Raw genomic sequence first — 22735 nt, forward strand, 5'->3', positions numbered from 1 at the left:
GCTGCCAGCACCAACTGTGGAGAATTCCCTTCGAAATTCTTTTCATGCAGTGCTCGAGTTGATCTGCCACAGTGTTTATTGAGTCCAAAACGACAAGCCTTGCCAGACAACGGGATTGATGTTTTGTCTTTACTGCTGTGTCTTTGAGCTACAAAACACTCTTAACAAGGCAGTCAGAAGCAACATTGTGCCAGCGCGTGTCAGAACCCCTCGTAACTTATAATGACCTCTTAGTAAACACAGCCGGCGAGTCTATATGTTTCCAGCTTATTCTCCATGTCTTATCTGTCTATGGTTGGTTCCATCACTGTTGGATGGATTTGAATAACCTCCCTGAACAGAAGCTCAGAAAAACACTCATCATGCACTAAGCATGTGGGATGTCATTAGTGGTATTGAACAGATGTACACTGGAAGCGTAGGCCTTTTTCACAGGACACTTTCTGACATGTCACAGTAGGGAAGAGGTGTGAATGATAAAATGAACCATGGCTGAATCCCATTTAACTGCTTCAGTTTCAAGGTCCCCGGTTTCTGCACACACACACGCTGACATGGCTTACTGTGACACACGAAAACACCCCAGCTGTCGTTAACGTTATACGTAAATACCACCTGTAACTACCACCCACCGCTGATTACGACATGTCGGAGACACCTGGTGTACGTGTAGCAACTGGAGAGTGGTCTCTCACGGGCCAAAGACCAACAGTCACACTTGAATGGTCTGCACTTTAATCTCTATAGCACACACAACTATAGCACAGTGGTAGGATATCTATATATTATTTGATACAGTAAATACAAAACTGAAACAAATATGGGATATATAATGATAATGGTTATTTAATTTAAATAGCCTACATTTCACCATCAACAGCAAGTCCAAGCCCACATGATACCCTGCACCAATTACGAGCGTGACTTCCAGTGCGTCCTGTCACTTAAGTGGAACCAGCATTTTTTATTCAAACAGAATGCTAATCCTAGTTCTTAGAGTGATTGGTACGGTGTACAGCATCATTCATCCATGAAGATTTAGGTTCGTGACTTTGTCGAGTCAACACTACTAACACTATAATTATTTTTGCTGAGCCCACTTTGCAAACACTTCCGAGGGCTTGAAAGTGCCGCCACTGTGTCAGTTATTATGATACTTTTTAACTTGCACTAGTTCTGCCCAGCATCGGAAGTATTACCCCATAATCGTTTCCCCAGTGACTTCCCCAGGAAACTCATGGATAAAAAGCTTATCTTCTCTGAGTTCATTCTTTTGATGCAGGCCTAGCATAGAGGTATGTTAACATTGACACCAAACAAGAGAAAAGTGTATTTAAAACTGCCAAAAAACAGATTATTTTCCAATCTTCAAGCTGCTGTAATTGATATATGTTTACTAAAATAAGTGTTAAATAGCTCTATATTACAACTGTAGCAGCAGACGACTGCATAAAGATACACAGAGGAGGATCCTCGTCTTTGCTGCTGTGTCTGCCGATGACCACTGTGCCTTCATGTGGTGAATTAGAGAGGACGGAGGGGATTGCTAACTGTAAAACAGACAGGAAGTTGGCTAAAATGATGACATCACGGGTTTTTTTGGATCCCATAATCATGAAGAAGTAAAAGCTTCAAAAGAAAACAACTGTCATTGGCTTTTCAAATGTTGAATAGCTTTGATTGGCACACAGAAATATGCAGTTTTGGGGTTACTTTTGAAGTAATTGTACTGCCATTAAAAACTCAGACAAGTTACTCATTAGAGTACTTTTGCAGTACCAAGAATGAAAAACCCGCTGAGATTCCTTGCACACGTTGCTGCTTATATTGTCCAGAGGATGCATGTCCCACTTTAAATATATTGACTCTACCTACATTGACCAGCATATTCTACCACCCATAATCTGTAACTCTGCTGGCTGACAGTGACAGTAACGACACACATGTACATGAAAAGTAAACAGTAGACTTGTGGCTGCTAACGATTTAGTTGCCCCCTCACAGTAACAAAGTACTTATTTCAAAATGTAACTAAATAACAGGTTCGGTGGTTTGCAAAACTAAAGCGTTACATAACCCGTTTCAAGAAAGTAATCTGAATACTCTAACACTGGAAATATATGACATCACCTTTTTCCAACAGTCCTTACTGCGTGCTCTAAATTAGTAAGCTGAGCAAAATAGGATTTCAGGGCCTTTCATACCATGATGGAACCATAATATGCATGGGGGCACAGTCAGTACACACACGTACAGACAGGCTCTCTCCACTACCGCAGCTTAGAGCATATAAGGCAACATCTCTGTCAAATTAAATATTGATAATGGCTATTTCCTTCGACCAAAAACAGTCACTGAACTTAGAAAAACATCACCACCGTACCAGCACTAGCGCTCTGCAGTAACACACACATTAAAGGCCCCAGCTACAGCAGGTTAACAGGAAATGTGATAAAATAGGAGGTGCATTTGTCTGAAATTAAAACTGGCAGCGCTCAAAACCAATATTTCCAAATGGAGATCATAGAATGTGACACAGTTCAGTTTCTGAGAATGCTCAATAAGATAAAACATAACACACCCAGCCAAACTAAAAAGAGTTTTTTTTTTCGGATCCTAAAAACGCTTGATTCGACCCTGAGGCATGGTATGAACTGTGCTGCTTCTACAAAAATACAGCAAACTGGCTCAAGGAAAAGACTCATAAATCAAAAGTATTTCATAAAGTGAAGTTCTATTCACATCTCAGACAGAGCTACTTCATCACAGAGGAGTTTTTTCCTTTGAAACAATACGCCTCAAAAGGTTGATTGTGTTTAGCTAGCTCTGCTCTCGCCTCACTCCACTCCCCTCTGAAGACGTGCATGCAAATCTGAAAACTGACAGCTCCCAGTGTTCGCAGTTAGAAATAAGAGCATGAAGAGTATTTTTTTTTTCTGGTGTGAAGTCCTTGCTCCTCTCTGACACAGTTTGAACTGAAGCTGGAGCGGAGCTCTGTCCAAATGATTAACGACTTGCATGCACACGCACACTGCTACACAAAGTCTAGTTGTGATGGAGAACGAGCTTCACCTTCCATCAGATACATCGCAGACGTATGAGGTTGTGTGAGGTTCACCTTAAATTGCTCCTTCCCTCACATCTGGGGGGAGATTAGCATCCCACGCTGCAAGGTTATCACAGCTTGCACGCATACATACTAATAAAGACATACATAAGAGCCGCTGAAACATTTTTGCGAGCCACCTTTTACATGCAAATATACTGTATAAACACTCATCATTTCCCGCTGTTAGACCGCCTCTGCAATCTGTCTTCCTGCCTTGAACCATTTTCTCAGAGTCTCTGTCTCGCTGTTTTGCACACACACATTTCTGTCGCTGGCTGATGCTCAACACGATAAACCTGACACAGTCATTTAAAAAAGACATCAAAATGCCCACAAACGGCTTACACACTGAAATGAGCCGTCCTTTTCACAATCCCTCAACAGCACACTGTGAAATCAGCTCTTTTTAAAGCAGTGTATACCTCACGTATTGATTATTTTTTATCACCGTTAATGTAAAAACAGCATGCCTATGCAGTCATAAATAGGGTCTTTAAAAATATTAAGTGATGCTAAAAGTAAAAAGCCTTGTAAATTTGAATAGAGTCAGAGCAACTGAGGATAAGATGGATTTGTTTTACAAGGTTTTTAGTGTTTGATTTTCAAAGACGCCACTGTCACCAATGGTTTATGCAAACACCTCCTCGGGTCACTGTTTGGTTTCCGCCTTTCTGCAAGTCACATTTCAATCTTCATTCACTGTCAAATCTGCTATGACAAGCTAAGAATCCAAGAAATCACCTCGTCAGTGAGCGGCCATGCGTGAACGTAGCCAGACTGCAGATACCTGTGGCTGAAAAGAACTGCCTCCGTCTTGTTTGTCTCTCTTCTCGAGATTAAATTCGATCATCTGTCAGTGGTTGTGTCGCTTTAGAAACTTTCTTAAAGTTCATCTCCGGCTGTCTAAGATAGGTAATCAAAATGGTAAACTCCTCAGTCCGCGCTCAGAGCTTGGCTCGTGAAATGCAATTCTTACATGTCCGTGTGTGTGTTTGTGCTTGTGTTTGCTTCCCTGCATGGGCGGTTAATACTCATTGTGTGTGTTTGTGTGTAGGTTTTGGGGGGGGGCATGCAGCTGCTGGAGTCAGTGGTGCATGCATGGGTGTGCTGCAGTGTGCAAGTGCATTTTGGATGTGACATTTTTTTTCTGCATTTCAAGTTGAAGCCACACGTTTGAGTTAATGCATATTTGAATAGGTGTGTGCACATGTTGGTTCACGTCTTGAGTGTGTTCGTCAATTTAAAGTATACAATTCTGAGACCTCGCTTGCTTCCTGCACTGTGTCCTGAGTGGGTGCAAGGAGACAGGACTTGGCACTGATTCGCTATCTTTCCCCCACAAACCGTTTAGCTTTAAGGACTTTTCCCTCTGACTGAACAAAGTTCTTATGGAAGGCGACAAGAGCATGTGGCTGGCACAAAGTGATTTCCCGTTTTGCTGTCACTTTAAAGTGATATGCTATATGTCGCACAGTCAATTCCCCACTACCTGTGACAGATAGAAATTGGCCAGGCTGAGGCCCCGCAAAATGGGTTTTCCAGTTGATGTGAGCGAGAGAGCACCAAAGCAAGTGACTTGGAGGGGAATCAAAATCAGTTGGAGTTCAGATTGCTTCAAACAGTAATGGTGGTCCGGTGGCTTGTTGGTACATTCTGTTGGAGTGTGGCGATGCTGTCGGCACAGGCAGGTGATGTTACAGACCAGCTAGGATAAGTTCATTATCTCCTCACTGGCGGTGATAACCTCTCCTACATCCTACAGGTTTACTACAGGCATGTTATGTGATCATCAGATAGTAGTAGTGCAGTTTTTGAGTAGGAGCAGTTCTGAAATGGGGAATGTTGTGAAAAAACACTGGTGGTTTAAGAGATGTTCCAGCATCCAAGACTTGACAGATGGCAGCTGAAAATAATTGGATCCATATATGTTTTTGGAAGCTCAAACATAGAACATAAACAAACATTAGTGCTTTAAAGAGGATGATCTGGATTTTCTGGTTTCTTGCATTCAAACCTGCGATAACTGATTTATTTGGCCCCGAGGGCAGCTGAATCAAATTGTGAACACAATGCTGACATATCATCACCTTTTTAAATTGAATTTAGTAGGAAACTGCTCATTTACACATCCAGAAGATACAGAGACAATATTATCATTTATTTGGAGTTGTGTTTCTACTGTTTCTCTGTTTTTGGTCCCTACCATCTCCTGGGGGAAATATTTGGCTCTTTAGCTGCCAAATGCTCCAGTATGTTCACCAGCTAGCTGCTAACTGGGTCTGTCTGCTGTTTGGTGCTGAGCAGATGGTGTGCGAAGTGTTATTTAGAGCTTTTCCGCTGAAAATGACGCAATGAGAACAATGGACCAAAACATCATTGAGCCAGACAGCTGAACAATGAGCTGAACGTCATTATAAAGTTCTGTGAAACTGAGGGGAGCTGTAGATTCAGTTGATAATCCTCTGTAGGTTCAGTGCTACAAGGGAAGAGACTGGGTGGACAGCACAAGCAAACACCTTTCACCCAGGAGACCATTGTTCTTGTAAAACCAGAAGTCAACGTTAAAAATATTTTTTAACTTAGGCTCTCCAATGTGCGACAATCACCATGTGTGAACTGTTCAAAGACACAACTCTGAACCCAGTCTCTCCTCCTATCTATTTGTACAGAGCGGATACAGACAGCTTATAGTTTCTATCAGAATACATACACACAAGTTTTCTAGTGTTTGTAACCGTGTTGTCCTCGCTGAACCGCAATATGAGCAGGCAGCGTTGCTTTTTCATTGCAAATATAATCCTCCTATCTGTCCGCACATCATAATCCTCCCTCTCACACATATTCTTTTCTTTTTTCATTGTAAATTAGCGACAACTTGGGCTGCTTTGCCCCCAACCATGATGTTTCCTGAACCTAACCAAGTAGTTTTTACCTAAACCCAACCAAACTGTGATCGATTCAAAATGTCAACCACGTGACGTCAAAAGTCCAGTACGACATAGGTCTGGGACATCTGTCACTGGTACTATCCAACCATCATATGTGTGGTTTTGGGAGCCATTGGCAGATTTCCTATTCTGTTGTGTGGGTATGAGGACATACCGATACAGTGTTCCATATGACTGACTTAAAGTGGTACACTAAAATGAAAAAAGCCCAATGACTGCTCTGAAAACAAAAAAAATATCTTTGCAAAATGGTCAGAAGTAATACAACGGTCAGTACTTGAAACATAATCTAATCGCTAGTTCTTTTTGCGAGCTTGTTCAACCTTGTTTACAGGTTTGGTAAATCATGCCCTTGGCGATAACTGCAGCGACAAGTCATCGTGTTTATTGGCGATTTCCAAATGCAGGGCTGTTGCATTAAGTAGCGCTATGTGAAAAGACAAGCGGTGTGTGGCATTTTGTTTTAATGTTCTAAAAGCCCTCCTAATCCTTGTTTCTGCCAGAGGCTAATTTCCTCCCGCACAGAGTCAGAGTTTTTACAACAGTGGCATAGTTCCTTTTGTTATTAAACCACCACTGTGATGAAATGACAGTCTTCTGCTTATTTATTTTCTAGCGAGTATTTTAGCATGATTATTAGCTCCAAGCTTTCTCACTCCGTCTCTTGTGTGCAGAAGACGGCATAAAAAAGTGGGGATGATTTCAAGCCCAGAAAAACACATTCTTTTGCCTCCTGTTTCCTTCTGCTCCCTCTCATCCCTTCTCCCTGTCAGGGTTGCTTGGCATTATCTGCTGGAACAGTTGCTCTGAGAGCAAGGCAAACTCTCCCCCTCCCTCCCTCACTCCCCCCTGCCTTTCTAGCCTCGCTACTATCCCCCCTTTGTCATTGCCCTGCACAGAAGAGAGGCAATTAAAAGGAAATCTTCCTGATTGTCTGTGTTTATACCATCTCAGAGAAGGTTCCCGGGCTGTTATCGTAATAACACATTACTGGATCATTACACAGAATCTTCGTTTTACTCGTGCCTATTTCTCAGTGTGCAGATGAGGCCCTCTGACTGGCGGCACGCGTGCTGCCACACATGACAGGGCTCGGGCGCATGAAGCCTTTTATTCTCAACCACACTTATTATGCGAGTCATAGATGTATATTTCCCCCCTTTTCTCACTTTCTCTCTCGCTTCGTGCCTTCCTGCTAAAATAAACTGTTAAAGCCAAGTTTTGGCGAAAAGGCTTCCATTGTGTATGTATATTTTTAGTATTTACAGTATTTTACAGCACCCGAGTGGGCTGTTTGTTTTAAAATAATCCATCCATAAAAACCTCTCTCGCTGTGAGGGATGGTCTTTTGTGTTCACAGTAAGTAACAAGGTGCTAAAAAGACAAGCTTCTGGTGTTTGTTTATCTCTTGGCCTCTGCGACGCAATTAAACAGTAATTTAGGTTAAAGATAAGATAATGATTTATTTGCATTCATTTATGAGTCCCCCACTGTGTCTAAATTATGGTCTTAAAATATCATTATTTTGCGGCAATGAGTTTTTACAGCAGAAACTAATAGCACTTGCGAGGCCGTGTCTTTGCCACATGGACAACTTAATGAAAGAATCAATAGATTTACATTTCATTATCACCAGGCATTGTGATACGGATGAGATCGCAAGCCAAAAAGCCTGAAATGTACTGTAACAGCCTCCCCATTGTGAAAGACTGTATTCGGGCACCGTGGACACTCGGATCAACATCTACAAGTCAGAGCTCATTAGGCTCATGGGCTCCTTGTTCTTTGATCAGCCGACCAATGCCAACTCAGCATAATGTGTGTAATTAAAGATCATTTTAAGAGAATCGCTCTGAACTGACAGAGTCAAAAGCTTTCACACTCAAGCCTTGTGTGGCATGCGGTGGATGTTAACACTGGTTAGCCTTGCACAGGCTCAGGGGACCACTTGAAGCAATGATTTATCCTTGGTGCTAAAGTGCTATGCTTTCCAGCACCACTGGGATACATGCTGAGCACATGTGACACAATCTGAAATGGCAGGAGTGATTATGATTATACCCCATGGAAAGGGGATAAAAGTAGAATAACTACGTGCATTCATATATGTCGGGATTGTGAAAAGTTCACGGTTGCCATGGTTACGCCATCGCTTGATTTTGTATTTAAACAACAGGAGGCTGATCCTCTGCTCTGCCACACGTGCAATGTTGTGTGAAGTACGCAAGTGAAGCAGCTGGGCTTTATATGTGCATACTGGAGTCATTAGAGCTTATGTTCCCCCACAAATGCAGAATTCAGAGTACAGATTGCATTACCAGCTCCAGAGTTGCTTCCTGTGGCTCGGGCGGTGTGCGACTATGAAAGGATTTAAATACAAACAGTCCTTCAGCGAGCGAAACATTCAGGTTTTCAGAAGTCTGTCGAGATATTCTACTTCTATTTTATATTCTAGAATACATGCACCAGCTAAATCGATAGTAGATAGTACATTAGAATAAATTGCATGTCCCTGAGGGGAGACCTGTCTTCACAGTGCTACAGTCCTTTGCTTCACATAAAAATCACGAAACCTGAAAAGCGCTTGACACGATGCTAGACAGCTGCTTCACATTAAAACATAAAACAGACATTTGACTATACATTTGACTTTGACAACATTTAAAAAGAAACTGTAAGAAGAACGATATTCAAAGTAACACCATGAAAAGCCCATAAAAACTATTTCAGTGCTCTTCTTGCTGGTTTGGTGTGGGCATGGCTCATTTGTGAAGAAGTGATGTGGCAACATTTGAATCAGAATTTATTGACAGTTGGCGGGTATTATCACTGTCAATCAAATCTGATCAATCCACGCCCTCAGAGTACTGACAAAGCTGATTAGGAGAGCTTTTGATTATGAAACACTTAATAAATAATATCTTGTGATTTTTTAAAATTTGTCTGTAGGCTTATTTAGTCATAAATGTCAAATTTATAGAGTTTTACTTGAGATTTGAAGTCAGATTTTCAGAGGCTTTGAAGCAAAAAAAAAGAAAATCATTAAAATAACCCTGGCAAAGAGGCAATTTAGTGTGAAAATGCAGAAGTAGAATAGTAAATGATTAAACTGTCTTACTGTCAGTGTTAATCTGTTGCTGTGTGAGACAAGTTAAGTAAAGTCTGCTTGTTTTGAGTCCTATATCAGTAGTTCTCAAACTTTTTTAAGTCAAGGACCCCTTAAATGACACAAACCCCCATTTGATAAGATTTTGTCCCAGGGTCCCCCATCTGATACAAATTTTGCTTTTAGATGTTTCATTACAGAGGCTATTTCAGCCGGCTACATTCTGTTACTGTGTTACTTATGGATTGAATATAGTGAAAATAAACTACTCCCAAAAAACCCTGGATCCCCCTTCAAGGACCCCTGACACCGCTTTGAGAGCCACTGCTCTGTATGAATGAAGTGCAGAAAAACTTGAAATGTTTGCATTTGAATCATATAGACAGCTTTCCCAGTTCCCTGTTTGATTTCACATAGCTGTCAACCTTTCAACCTCTCCTGCTGCATCGGCTCGTGATCCAGCTTCTCCATCCCTGACAACAAATCACAGAAGACCTTATTGACCTTTTCATTTGACATGACACCTGTCAGTTATGGATTTGATACGCCGACTCCTGTACCACTGCTGGCTAACCTTTAAATTCCACCCGCAAGACTAAATAATGTACGCTGGAGAATGCATCGTCAAACGGCATCCCTCACGACCCACTTAATAAGGCTGTGCTTTCGAAAAATTAGCTCACGAGGGAGCGATGCTGATTAGTGTGGCAAGAGGCTATAAAAGCCAATTCTCACATAGGAAATGATGATGAAACGACTGGCGGTCCAAGCTCTGATTCTCGCCGTAATTATTTAAGACACATCTTCAGTTCAAAGAGTTACCTTTGAGATAAAAAAGGACTAGGAATAAGAAAAAGGACCAAAGCTTTCGGCTTGTATTTGTATGGTTTTCCGGGCTTTGCTAAAGCTCTACTAGATGGGGGTGGAATATATGTTGTAAAGATGTAGTGCAGGTCCTGGTAGTACTTTGTACATTATCAGAAGCTTTCCCTAGAAACATAAATAGTGTGCTGGGCCAACCAATTCAAATAAGCCTATTTCATTTCAGACAGAATTTATGATGCTGCATTTCATTTCACAGCCTGAATAGAGGCAGCCAGGTCTGAAGTATTTTAGCACTTATAAGAGTATACTTTTTTTTTTTCCTCTTGCCTCTGCTCCCCTTCAGTGGCACTGCATCATCAACTGATTCACCTCTTTCTGCCCGTAATGCACCAAAGCAGAACGCAGTGATGGATCACATAAGAGGTAAATGTGGAGAGCGGAGAAATTAGTAGTTCCAGCGTGTCACACTCGGAGACGAGGCCTTATGTCACATCCCGTAATAATAAGAGCAGGCTGCGTGTCGAGAAGGGAATTCGGCGTAGAGACAGCGATGGGTGGGAAAGGTCGACACTCTGCAGCCAGTAATTGTGGGATAATGAGTGTAATTTGCAGCCGCAATAGGCATGTGGCTTACATTAGCAATAATATCTCTCTACCCTATACTTACACACAATTGTCAACACAAGACAGCACAGATTCATGGGCGTAAACACAGATGTGGGGATACCCTGATGCAATGCAATGCAAGTTGTTGAAATAACAACAAAATGTACACACAATATAAGTTAGACGCCTCAAGAAGGTGAAGTAGTATTTTATTTTACTGTTGGTGTTATTTTATCCATCCTCTTTATGCACTGACTGACAATTCTGCTGCACAGTCGACTGTACGGGGGAGTAATAAGAAGCAGAGGAAAAAGAGAATGAGCAAAGGATGGGAAGGGGAGAAGCAAAGAATAAGAAGATGGACGGAGAGAAGCGATGGGGCAAGAATGAATGGGTAAGACGGCAAAGAGGAGGTACAAAACAGTGGAAGGAAAAGGAAAGCGGAGAGCGAGAGTGACAAAAAGGGAAGATGTGACAGAGGGAGGAAGCACAGTACATCTCCTGAGATTTAATAGCAGCATCCAGCCCCTGCCATAGATCCTCCTGCCTACGTCTCAATGAGGCACCATCTGTCATGGGCTCGTTACATCCAAGCTCCCTCAGACTGCTTAAAAGCACAACACAGAGGAGGGGAAGGAGGAAGCCATGGTGGAGTTGTCACATCGACTTTAAAATGAGGATGAATGGGTCAAAGTGAAGCGAGACTGGCAGGAGGAGTGTCGGGGCTCCTGCACCGCTGGCATGTACAGTATGAACTCTGAGCAGCAGTTAGAAGTTGCTTCCCGCTGGTGCGTGCCCTGCCTTTTGCCGCTTTCCACCGACCCCGGCGGTCGCTGTGGAGATTTCAAATCTTGCACTTCACAGCAGAACCAGAACTAATTGGAATGGCATCCAAAAAAAAAAAATGAAAATAAAAAAAAATGACCCACCGGATTTTTAACTGCCCCGCAAAGCCTTAGAGGTGAAATCACACCTGTGCCAAGCAAATTTGAATCAAGCACACCTGCAAGTTCCTGAGTTGTTTGTAACCATTTTTGATTAATAATTTCCCCCCGCTATGTCTGCTGGCCAAGTTTCAAAACAATCATTCCTGCCCTGATTAATGGCTCGCTCCAAGCGCTGATGCAGGCCGACCAAGATGGAGGGGCTTCGTGATGGGAGAATTATATGAGGATTTGTGGCTGTCTGGGCGCTTTGAGGCAGAGAGGATAAATCAACTGAGCAACAAAGGTTACTCCAAGTCTATTTGATGCTTTTACGTCACTGGGGATTTCCCTATAGGGACTGGCTCCAGGGTTTGGCTTAACTGAAGTCATTGAGGCGACTGATGTCACGGCTGGAAGGCTAAAGGGTTAAAACAGCTTCTGTTGATGTCCATGTTTTTATTCTTTGGATGCGGATCATAGGGATGAACAGAGACTTTTCTATTTCAAGCTGGGCCCTCTATGTGGCGTCTGATGGGGCTCTTCCTGTTGATAACAGCTTTGTTTAGAATCACTATTAATGAGAGGAGACAGTTTATCACTCCCCCACACATCACCCTCATCATTCCTCCTTATGAATGCATCATTAAACCTGCAAGGGAAATTTCACAAACATGCTTCAAAACACTTTGCACCTGACTTTGGAAATTACAATAATTAATGTGACCTGTGTGCCTCTGGCGTCAACACCAATTTCCAATGGTGTAAGTGTAGATTTTACCTGCTGATTGTCAATTACAACAACACACATGGTGGCACACACACAAACACACATGCATTCATATTCACAGGTAAAGTACGTTCACCTTTGTGTTTTTGTGAACTCCAAATTCTTGCTTACTCACATAATCAAGGGTAAAGTGTCTCCGGGGGGAGATTTTAAGCCGTACATGTAGTTTTCTTTTTCTGTTAAACATAAAAAAGCGGATGCTGGTTTCTATATCAAGAAAGCATTGCATCGTGTATTTCAATAAAGGCTTTGTTCCACTAAACCCACTCCTAGGGGATAAACTTAGACCTTACCGGAAATACATTTAACCTGCTACGCTGAGAAAAATCTAGGGCAAGAAACTGCTTTGAGGGCTATAAAGGAATGACCTGGCTTTGATTTGGTATGCAGCCTTAGCTTCACTTCTTTCCCATAGCTTACTTTTGCTCTCTCTCTTCTCTTGGTGTCGCTTTCTTCTGTGTCACGTCCTCGCTTTATCTCACCGTCTCCCTCCCACTGTCTGTTGTGCCCCCTGCCACCTGCCATACAGACAAAAAAGGCACAGAACTTACTTGCCCACCAGGCTGGAGTGAGGCATCTTTCGATCAAATAGCCGGTGTGTCAGTCTCGCCTTAAATCTTTATCGATTGCTGAAACAAGTTGTTTGAGTCTTTCGGAGAGAAGATTTCAGATTCTCTCTGTATGGCAGCTGTTCGCTTGCAACACACCCGAACACATGCATGCACACAGAGGCACCTCAGCGACATAGGTTGCCTGGTCAATATGATGATGAAAGGCTGAAAAGGAGAGAGGAAGGGAATGAGGTGGAGGCAGATGGTCGAAGAGGGTGGAGGGCAGAACAAGACAGACGCACTACAAAAAAAAAATTGAGGGGAAAAAGTGTTTTGTTAAGGGGTGAGAGGTGTCAGAGAGGCAAAAAAAAAAGGAGAGAAAAGACGAGGTGAGATGAGGAGAACTGGGTATTGATGGGGATAGCGGGTGGTGGAGCTGTTCTGTCAGTCTTGGCACATCGTGCCTCTCATTACAGTTTCACTTCCTGGCTTCAGCCTGCTCTTTGGTCCTCCCCCACGGCTAGCCCTAGAGCAGGGATCCATCCAGCCCAGCCCTCCTGTCAACACAAGCCCAGCTCAGCAGCTCTGGCCCAGGCATCTGTCAGCCCACACAGTCCCCTGTCAGCCATAGCCTATTGGCCAGTCCATATTGGCACAGCACAGCGGGGCAGAAAAAGAGTATAATATAGCACAGCAGAGCATCCATCAACAAAGCTCGGGGTAAAACAGCGCAGGACAGCAACCGAGGCATCCATCAGAAGCAGATCCTGCATAAACCCAGCCCCTGTCTCTGAAGGGACTGATAGACAACGACGGCACTTTGTAAAATCCAGCAAAAAAAGAAAGGTGCATTTAACAAGGCTTTTTGTTTACAAGCATCAGCAAATATTTGCAAGCAGTTACAAGCGTTTTTTATGTAAGCAGAGACTATGTATTCTGCAGAGGATTATGGGCTCGGAGAGGATTCTTCAGAGGATTGCGAACATGGAGATGCTGTTGTGATAAAGAAAGAGGGCTGATCTTTTGCCAAATTTTCAAATAAATAAAGTCACGCCAGCTAAGTAACACAGCTGAGATACTGCATCATTGTGAGGGCTGCAGCCAGTTAATGGGATGGATTTTCATTACAAATCGTTCGACCGTGGCTCGCACTACCAATCAAACCGAGTTCCCTGCAAGCGACTTGTTGAATGCGCCTCAGATCAGGCCAGCCGTAGACAGACGTGCTCTTATTTCTCATTCCGGACCAGCAGAGCCCCGGCACAGCCTGAGAAACCCGGCCCTACCTAGACACAGCGTGACAGCTACTCTGCAAGAAGAAAGCAAGAGCTACAGGCAGACAACCTCTCTGACAAGTAATCGGAAGTTCCCTGTTTCTCGAGGAGTCGCTCATTAGTGGAAACAGGAAATAGCCACTACTGAGCATGCTCTACACTTTGCACCAAGGACCCTCTGGAGACTTGTGCAGTTCCAGAAAAAGCAGAAGGCAAGAGGCAGCGTAGAAACCAGTTCTGTAGCAACGATCAATGAATAGACCCTTTGATTTCTATTCCATGCTGTCCACCTCTGCTCCAGAGTGTTGATGGAGAGATGAGAGGGGAGAAGAAACTTACAGAGAGGAGGAGGGATGACAAGGACGAGAGGCAGATGGGGTGAGAAAATGAGAATAGCAAGAGGAAGAGAAGTGAAGGAGTGGTGAGGCAGAGGTGTGAAGAGATGAGAGGGACAGCGATACGGCGAGGGAAGATGAGAATGTTTGGAGTCTTGGAATATGGCTCTGATTGAAGTCTGAGGGTGGTGGCCGTGTACAGCACCATGTGTTGTGTATTTATTTATCTATTTCTTTGACCCATATGGAGCAGCATATGGTCACCGCTAACTGAAAGGAGGTAATACAATTAGGAACATTTGGATGATTAATAGTCCCAGTCACCTGTATTTATCCAAGAGCTTCCATGGCTCTTTGGAGAAGCCACACTCACAGTATGAGTCAGTTTTCAAAATTAAAACCGCTTGCCTCACTCACACAGAGGGTATAATTGGGTGCATCCCGCTGCACTGCAAATGTTTTATCTTGAATTTCAGTATATTTCCGTCTTCCTTCTTGACGTGGAAACTGATGGTTGCACAGAGATCTTGACAGCTGTCATAAGACTGTTGGAAATCATAGTAAGCTGTTGTGATATTACCTTCAAAGTTCCTCTGTCAGAGTGAAAACTGTGGGAGTGCCCTTATAGGATTTTATTTTTGTTATTTCACCATGGTCGGGAATCAAACAATACAACTGTGTTTCATAAAGCAACACGATATATGTCATCGATGCTTATTTGACAGTTTTTGACACATTGGAATAGTTTGGTTCCATAACACGGACGTCAGTATCAGTCTGTCGATCGTTCAGTTATTCCACCTTTTTCGTCCAGACTGAAATATCTCAACTAGGCATGGGAGGATATGAAAATTTCATGTTGTCATCAACCTCGCTTAAATAATTGCAATTCACAATATTATCCATATTCAATCATCAAACATGCTTGAAACTTTTAAAATTGCACTTAAACATACTGGGATCATATTACCTTTTTATTGCATCACAGATAGGACTTTTTTTTTTTTTTTAGTGAACACTCTTCCTGAAAAACAACCAAACTGTACAGCTAACAGAGCTGGATGGTGATCACAGAGATAGGAGTATAAATTGGAGGTGTTGGTCTGTGGGGCAATCACCTTCCTCTGCCTGGTTCTGCAGATGGGCACCTCATCTGTCTGTCATTCTTTAGTTTGGAACCCCATGATATTTCCACACATCCAAGCTAACATTTTCATGTCAGCTGACGTTTGCTAGTGTTTGCAGCTGTTTGAGTTTGAGTCAATGTGAGAAGCTGGCAATGCAATGGATGACGGAGTGTTCATTAGCAGAGTTACTGCACTGCTTCTGGTTTCCCTCTCAGGAATTGCTCTTGAGAAAATATCCCCTCCAGACTTGATATCACTTTCTCTCTGATAGAGCTCAAGCTTGAGAGACCAGCTAGAACAATCTTTACCTCCATTTTCTTCGTTACCAGGGCGACAAGTCCCAGCCAATCCTGTTTGCCTGAAAAATAGCATCTAAACTCAGTGACTATTAAACACATCCTCAGCAGACTGCTGTTGTCCAAGAATAATGTTTAGACGCTTCAGCGGGAGGGAAGAGTTCAGAAAAAAACATGAAGGCACATTTCCCTTTTAGTTCTTCATAATCCGCACAATAATGCTTTTGTGTTCCGTTTTATATTTCAGTAACAATTATTGTACCAATGGATATTCATACAGGACCATTTATTGAATTACACAATCTTTTAATTAGCAGCTTTTTAATGTGTTTATGTAATCATCACAGCTGTTTCTATCAACTTTATTGATTTATTTCTATAGAGCGTGTTTTTTTCATTTGTGCCGAATTCTACCACAATGGCCGCTCCTCTCAATTATCCACATTCCACACAAGTTTAATCTTATCTCAAATCCACTTGAGGAGTTTAAAGCCTTTCACATTTACATATTAATTGCACGATGAATGTCTGTTTACAATTGGCTGAGTGACAATCCTGCAGTCTCTGAACTATGTCACAAAGCTTCGGTCAGGCTGCTTCAGATCTCCGAAGGAAAACCGAAAATCTGCGTTTGCCAGGCAAAACAAAAAGCAACAGCTTTCCACATCAGTGACTGTTTGGACAATGGTCTCACTCTGTAAATAGTAAATAGCAATAAAGGTGTCTGTGAGTGTGTCATGACAACTTCCGCCCACAGATCTTTAGTGCGTAACTTAAACTGTAGGAATAATCTGCAACTATGAATCAGCATCAAACGGATTACTCTACTGGAGTCTGTATGAGATGTCTGCATAGTAGACAGTTGTCTTGTCTGTAAACTGACAAGATCACAATTCAGGTTCAGTATCAGCAGACGGATTAATGTTTAAAGTTTTTGAAAGAGACAACTGAAGGAAATGAGTCATGATTCTGCTCACGTCCCAGCTTGTGTCTTTCACTTTTACGGTTTTTGTTTCTTCACCTCCTCCCGTTTACTCCACGGTAGGAGACGACTGGTAATAACGGAGGCGAGGAAGCGAGCTCAGAGAAAACAAACAACATGAAGCCGTTCAGTCGGCCAGGGCACTTTATTGCTTCACTGCAAACACTTAAAAGCTGTTCAACTTGTCACTGTGTGTCTATATCTTTGACTAATAGAGGGCAATTTCACTTAGAGAACGCAGAAGTCAGTCACAGCATTAGAAGCTTTTCATACATTCACATTCACTAGCATTCACACTTTTACATTCCATATATTAGATTGCTCTGACAATAAAGGGAATGTAATCAAACGGGAAAATCTGAAGGGCAAATCCTGTGCACAAGAGAAAAAATCAATTCTGCACAGTACATTTTGAACACAGACTCATCACGTCTCAGCAGCTGATATACTGCTGACCTCTTTTTCTCCCACACTGTGCAACAATGTGCAAGATTGTTTTGTACTCTGCCTGTTTCAGGGCTACACTCAAGCTACAGTACAGTATGTCACAACAGTTTGATTCAGTGCAATATCTTGTGTTCTGGACATTTATACACAATTTAATTGAATTTAAAATTATGTTTTTGGTCTCCTTGGAAGCACCAAGGTCTCGACTAGAATATAAAGTAAAGTTCCTGTGGTTTGAACATCCAACTCGGATGAATCTTGCCCCTCCGGGCCCCATTATTCAAAGATGATTTCAACTCGTACTGAATCTGAGTCGTAAAATGATCTATATTATATGGATTTGAATTAGGTGAGTCATGCTCTATTTTAGTGCCCCACACGTTTCCTCCAGATTCACAGAATCCATACTTTTATACTTCTCAGAAAGCCTCGCAGTGAGTTGTTTATAAGCTCTCCATGAGTATAGAAAATTGTGTCTGAAACAAAACAAAAATAACAACGTCAGAGTGAGGAAAGTGGAAGGTAGATGTCAAAGGGAGTCAGTAAATGCAGCGTGTTATCTTGGTTCCACACTTAGGGAAGCAACATCAACAGGGATTCAAGCTGGGAGTACAAGCCTTCAACAAATCTGACATCCAGCTCCCACCGGGTAACAGGCCGGGGTGACTGCACCACCACTTTTGTGCATCACCCGGGGTCACCTGCCAAAGACAGCCTCACTCCACTGCCTCGCTAATCTACTCTCTTGTAGCCCAACACACTCCAAAGCTGTGCACGCAGCCAAGGCTCGGGGAGTCTTGGGAATTTGCATGTGAGGCGCATCCACTGTCGGCTTGCATTACGGCTGATATCCATTCTCATTGATTCCGACGTCTTCTCACATTTACATTTATTCATTAGGCAGACGCTCGGCTCCCATCCCTCCCGTGCGTGATGTCTCAGCTCGAGCTTACTTGGCGTAATGTTCTGACAGCGTGCAACAAGAAGTAAACAAGAGGATACCGGTGTCCTTTCTCATCGGCAGGAATAGGTTCACTGTTAAAGGAGATGTATTTATCAGAGAGAGGAAGGTAGGCAGACTTAAAGAAGGAGACTGAGAAGGAGAGAGGGGGTAAAGTGAGGCAATGAGTGGGAGGAAGAGAGTGTGCAGTGGATGAATTGAGGATGGGAAAGAAAAAAAATTGCTCCTCAACTTTGGCTTCAGAGACCTCAGGATAAGTGGCGTGCTGAGTTTTATTGATTAGGTTAACTAACTCTGGCATACCCTTGCTGGTCAGCAGTATCAAAGCACTGCTGAACTGTGTTGCAGTATGCCAAGCTTGGCCCAGCGTCTCAAGAAATGACTGTGCTTCAAAACCCTTTCGTAAAACACCTCAGAGTTTCATACAGCAAATTATTTGTTTGTTTCCAACCAAAGATATTTCACATTTCATTTCACATTTCCTCCTGATACGATTACAGTCATGAAATAGGAAAAGTTACATGCAATCTCTTTTCACACCTTCTCACACCGCATCTTCAAATGAGAAACCAAGCATTCTATGTCTATTTCCTTCTCCTCAACGCACTCAATTTCTTTGTGCCTGCAGGTGTTACGTTGATGACAAAGTGTCCAGGGTGGCCTGGCTCAATCGATCCAACATCATCTTCGCTGGCCAGGACAAGTGGTCCTTGGACCCCAGAGTAGATCTGGTCACTAAAGGACAGCTGGAGTACAGCCTGCGCATACAAAAGGTAATAGTGGAAACTGAACCTGAGCGCACTATAATGTTTATACTGTGTGTTTGAGTCATCATGACCTGGGTTTGGATGACTGGTGCATAAATAGATGGGAGAGAACAGAATTTTTTCAAGCATTACTAGGGTGTTTTACATAAAATTTCTGCTTGCACATGAAAATGTGTATCTTGACGGGCATAATCCAAGTTTCCGGAAGCCCAGAGATCCTAAAGTGATTTGAAAAGTCATTATTTACACCCTTTTTAATACTGAAATATTTGATCTGTAGCTGCTAAGCTAAAAGAGCACCCCATCTGAAGTGGGTGCACAAGCTCATCTTCTTGTCAAAGGTGTAAATAACATTTTTTCAAAACAATTTGGGATCTCTCTTCTTCCGGAGACTTGGATTATGCTGGATGAGCTGTATGGAGCCATTTGTTTTTTGCATCATGAATCAATCGAGGAAAAAAAAACTGTCAGCTAGTCAACTAATTTGTTCAGAAGAGATTATGTGTGAAACTTTATCATTAATGTAATAAAAAAGACAGAAGATTGTTCTACACACTTGCAGTAGTGTGTAATGTGTGTTCACAGTACTCCAGGTTTAATTTAAACAAAGAGGTCAACAAACAAGACCAAACTATGGTCGTTCACAGTGCAGGACTTTGACATCATATTCAGATGTTCAGTCCCATGTGTGGCCTGCCTGAGGCAACAAAAGCACTTTTGTTAAGGTTGGGGAGAGATCGTAGGTTAGTTTAAATGCTAAAAGTCAACAAAGTCGCTTGTTATTCAAATCCAAAAGTTATACCTGATTAAATGTAAAGATACCTTGTTAAAATCAGTACTAATATGAATAGTACTTGAGTGAAATATCTGGGGTATCTGATATGAAATGAATGAATAAAAAGTACAAGTAGAAGTAAATGATACATATATTTTGAGGTATGTTTATACTGTATATCGGTTAACCTATTATCAGTTTGGCTGATTATCTGACACAATGTTCAGCATGTCCTGATTATTGGAATCAGTATAAATTAATTTAAATATATGCTACATTGGCTCTGATGCAGCAGACAACCTGAAAAGTAACTAGTAAAGTTATAAAAAGAAATAAATGTATTTGAGTAAGAAATACATTTGCCTCCAAAATGTCCCTGTGAATTCTGCACAACTTTGCAATTTTGTCCAAAAACTGCATAATTATGAGGATTGGTCAAAATTTGCAGGAACATTGCACTGATTGAACAAAAGATGAATGGTTGTTGTTCCTGGAGGGACTGCCTAGGATTACAATCTTTCCCAAACCTTAACCAAGTTTTGTGAGTGCCACAACGTAAACATAAAACAGTTTAGTCATTATTTGGCTGCTACCTGGCCATAATATGTTCATTCACACTGTTTTGTAATCATGTTAAAATATAATCCAGGCAGTTTAACATTTTCTTATATATATTGTCTTATATATATATAAATAAGAACAATATTCTATTTTATTGTTCATAGGTGGACGTGTATGACGAGGGGTCGTACACCTGCTCCATACAGACCAAGCAGCAGCCCAAGACCTCACAGGTCTACCTCATTGTACAAGGTAAGTGGCAGCCACATCAACTAAAGCATAAAAGTTAAACATACAACACATTACTTATCCATCATGTCAACTGTAAAGTCATAAACTTGGAAATCAGGTCAATAAAAGACAAAACAAAAATGTGTTGCCACCCACCAATTCCTTTGTGTTTACCCTTTTTAAATTATGTTTTAACCGTCCCCAGAGTCAAAGACGTCATTGTCCAACAATGCACAAGCAGCAGACATCAGTGTCACTACCACTCTATTGTTCAATGTTCAAATTTGTCCCTCTAAGGTGTCTGCAAGGAAAATAGATGAATATGTATTGCCAGGGAAAGAAGCCACAGTATATGTCACAAACACCTGCCTGCAGCAACATAATTTCTTGTTCCAGTTCAAATGAATCCTAAGTGCACTTGAAAAGCCTTCAGCAGTAGTTTTCCATTTCAAAGGATCGGAAGTTATTTCTCCTGAATGGAGACAGCAGGAAAGTTGAGAGCAAAAGATACTGTAATCATGAGGAGACTGAGAAGGAATAGGTGCTGCAGGAAATCACACGAGGCTTGAAGGGCTGAAATTAAGTTTCTTTTTTCTCTTTTTTTGCCCAAATGTTCTCTAAAAGTTATCTTTTTTTGGGTCTTAAAGTTGTAGCGCCTGAGATGAAAGAGAAAGCATTGCCTGAACATCATGAAATTGTTGTACCTTAGAGGGCTGATAGTAAGGTGTATGCACAGTCAGCTTCAGTTTTCAACCCTTTTTTTGTAATTGTGCACATCGATCCCTGTGAAGTTAAATCTGCTCACAGTCAGCCCAGATAACTTATTCCACAGCATCTTTTTAAAGAAGCATTTTACGAATTCCAAACTGGCATGACCACAAAGTATCTTACCGTAGTTATGTGGATGACACACACATTTACATGAAGGTATTACATACTAAGCAGCTGCCATTGCTTAAACAAATCAGTGATTGGATGTACCAGAAGTCCCTCAAGTGAAGTAAAAAAAAAAAAAAAATGTGCCAAAGAATAATGATTAAAATGAAGTGCTTAGCTTGAATCTGTCTTGTGAATCTTGGTGCTGATAGGGACACAGATTTAAATTTTACATCCACATTGAGACAGTAAGAAAATCAGCCTGCTGATACTGAGAAATATACCAAGATGACTCCAGTTCTCAGATCTTTACATTTGCTTCCTGTGTTTTAGAAATTGACTTTAAAGTGCTTTTAAGATTTTAAATTACTGAATAGTTTAGCGCCAAAATCCATCCAGACCAGATCTAAACAAGGACAAACAGCCTCAAATTTTTCATAAGATCGAACTATGATGAAAAACTGGAGTTCCAACTGTGAATTCTTTCAAAACAAGGTTTAAACATTTCTGTGGGGTACTGTCTTTAATATATATATATTTTTAATTCTTTCTTTAATATATATATATTTTTAATTCTGTTTTTTGCGTTGTTTTTTTTTTCCATTTTTCTTATTGTTGTCTTATATTCTATTGTTTTCTTTTCCTATCTCAATGTGTCTTTTCATGTTGCCTTCAGTGTCTTTTATATCTTTTTTCTTTGCCTTCTTATCTCATGTAAAGCATGTTGTATTTGTTGTCTGTCACTGTCTTGTTTTTGAAAGGTGCTCTGCACATAAATGCGCCTTACTCTACTTGAGTGCTAGAATAATTAGAATATATAATAATAATTATATAATATATATAATAATATTATATATAATAATTAAATAATTAGAAGTATGCCCATCAGATGATTGATATCATTCTCGCCTGTACGAGGCTAAATATGACTGATGGTCCAGCAGTCGCTTATCCTAGCTTAGCTTAGCATAATCGAAACTAGACATTTTTACACAGTTTTTGTGCAGATTAGATGAACATTATTAGTGAGCTTTAGAGGAGCCGTTACAGTAGGTGGATCTGTTTTGCCTTCAGACCGAGCCAGGATAACGGTTTCCTCCTGTTTTCAGTCTTCCAGTCTTTATGCTAAGCTAGGCTACCCAGCTGCTGTGCCAGATACATATTAGGGCATGATATCAGATTTTCACTAAATGATTATTTTGGCCAAAAGAATACATAATAATGATATTATTGCAATGCCAGTGG

The 22735-nt window shown here is 41.5% G+C and overlaps 1 protein-coding gene across 1 annotated transcript in view; it reads left to right on the forward strand.

Moving 5' to 3' along the window:
• Window positions 1-22735, forward strand: part of lsamp (limbic system associated membrane protein) — a 488839-nt gene that overhangs the window by 397722 nt on the left and 68382 nt on the right. The window contains exons 3-4 of the mRNA XM_073487369.1: window positions 18909-19053; window positions 20548-20635. Coding sequence (XP_073343470.1) covers window positions 18909-19053; window positions 20548-20635 — 233 coding nt within the window. The remainder of the gene's footprint in view (window positions 1-18908; window positions 19054-20547; window positions 20636-22735) is intronic.

The sequence above is a fragment of the Pagrus major genome, chromosome 2, assembly GCF_040436345.1.
Source record: "Pagrus major chromosome 2, Pma_NU_1.0".
Taxonomy (NCBI): Eukaryota; Metazoa; Chordata; class Actinopteri; order Spariformes; family Sparidae; genus Pagrus; species Pagrus major.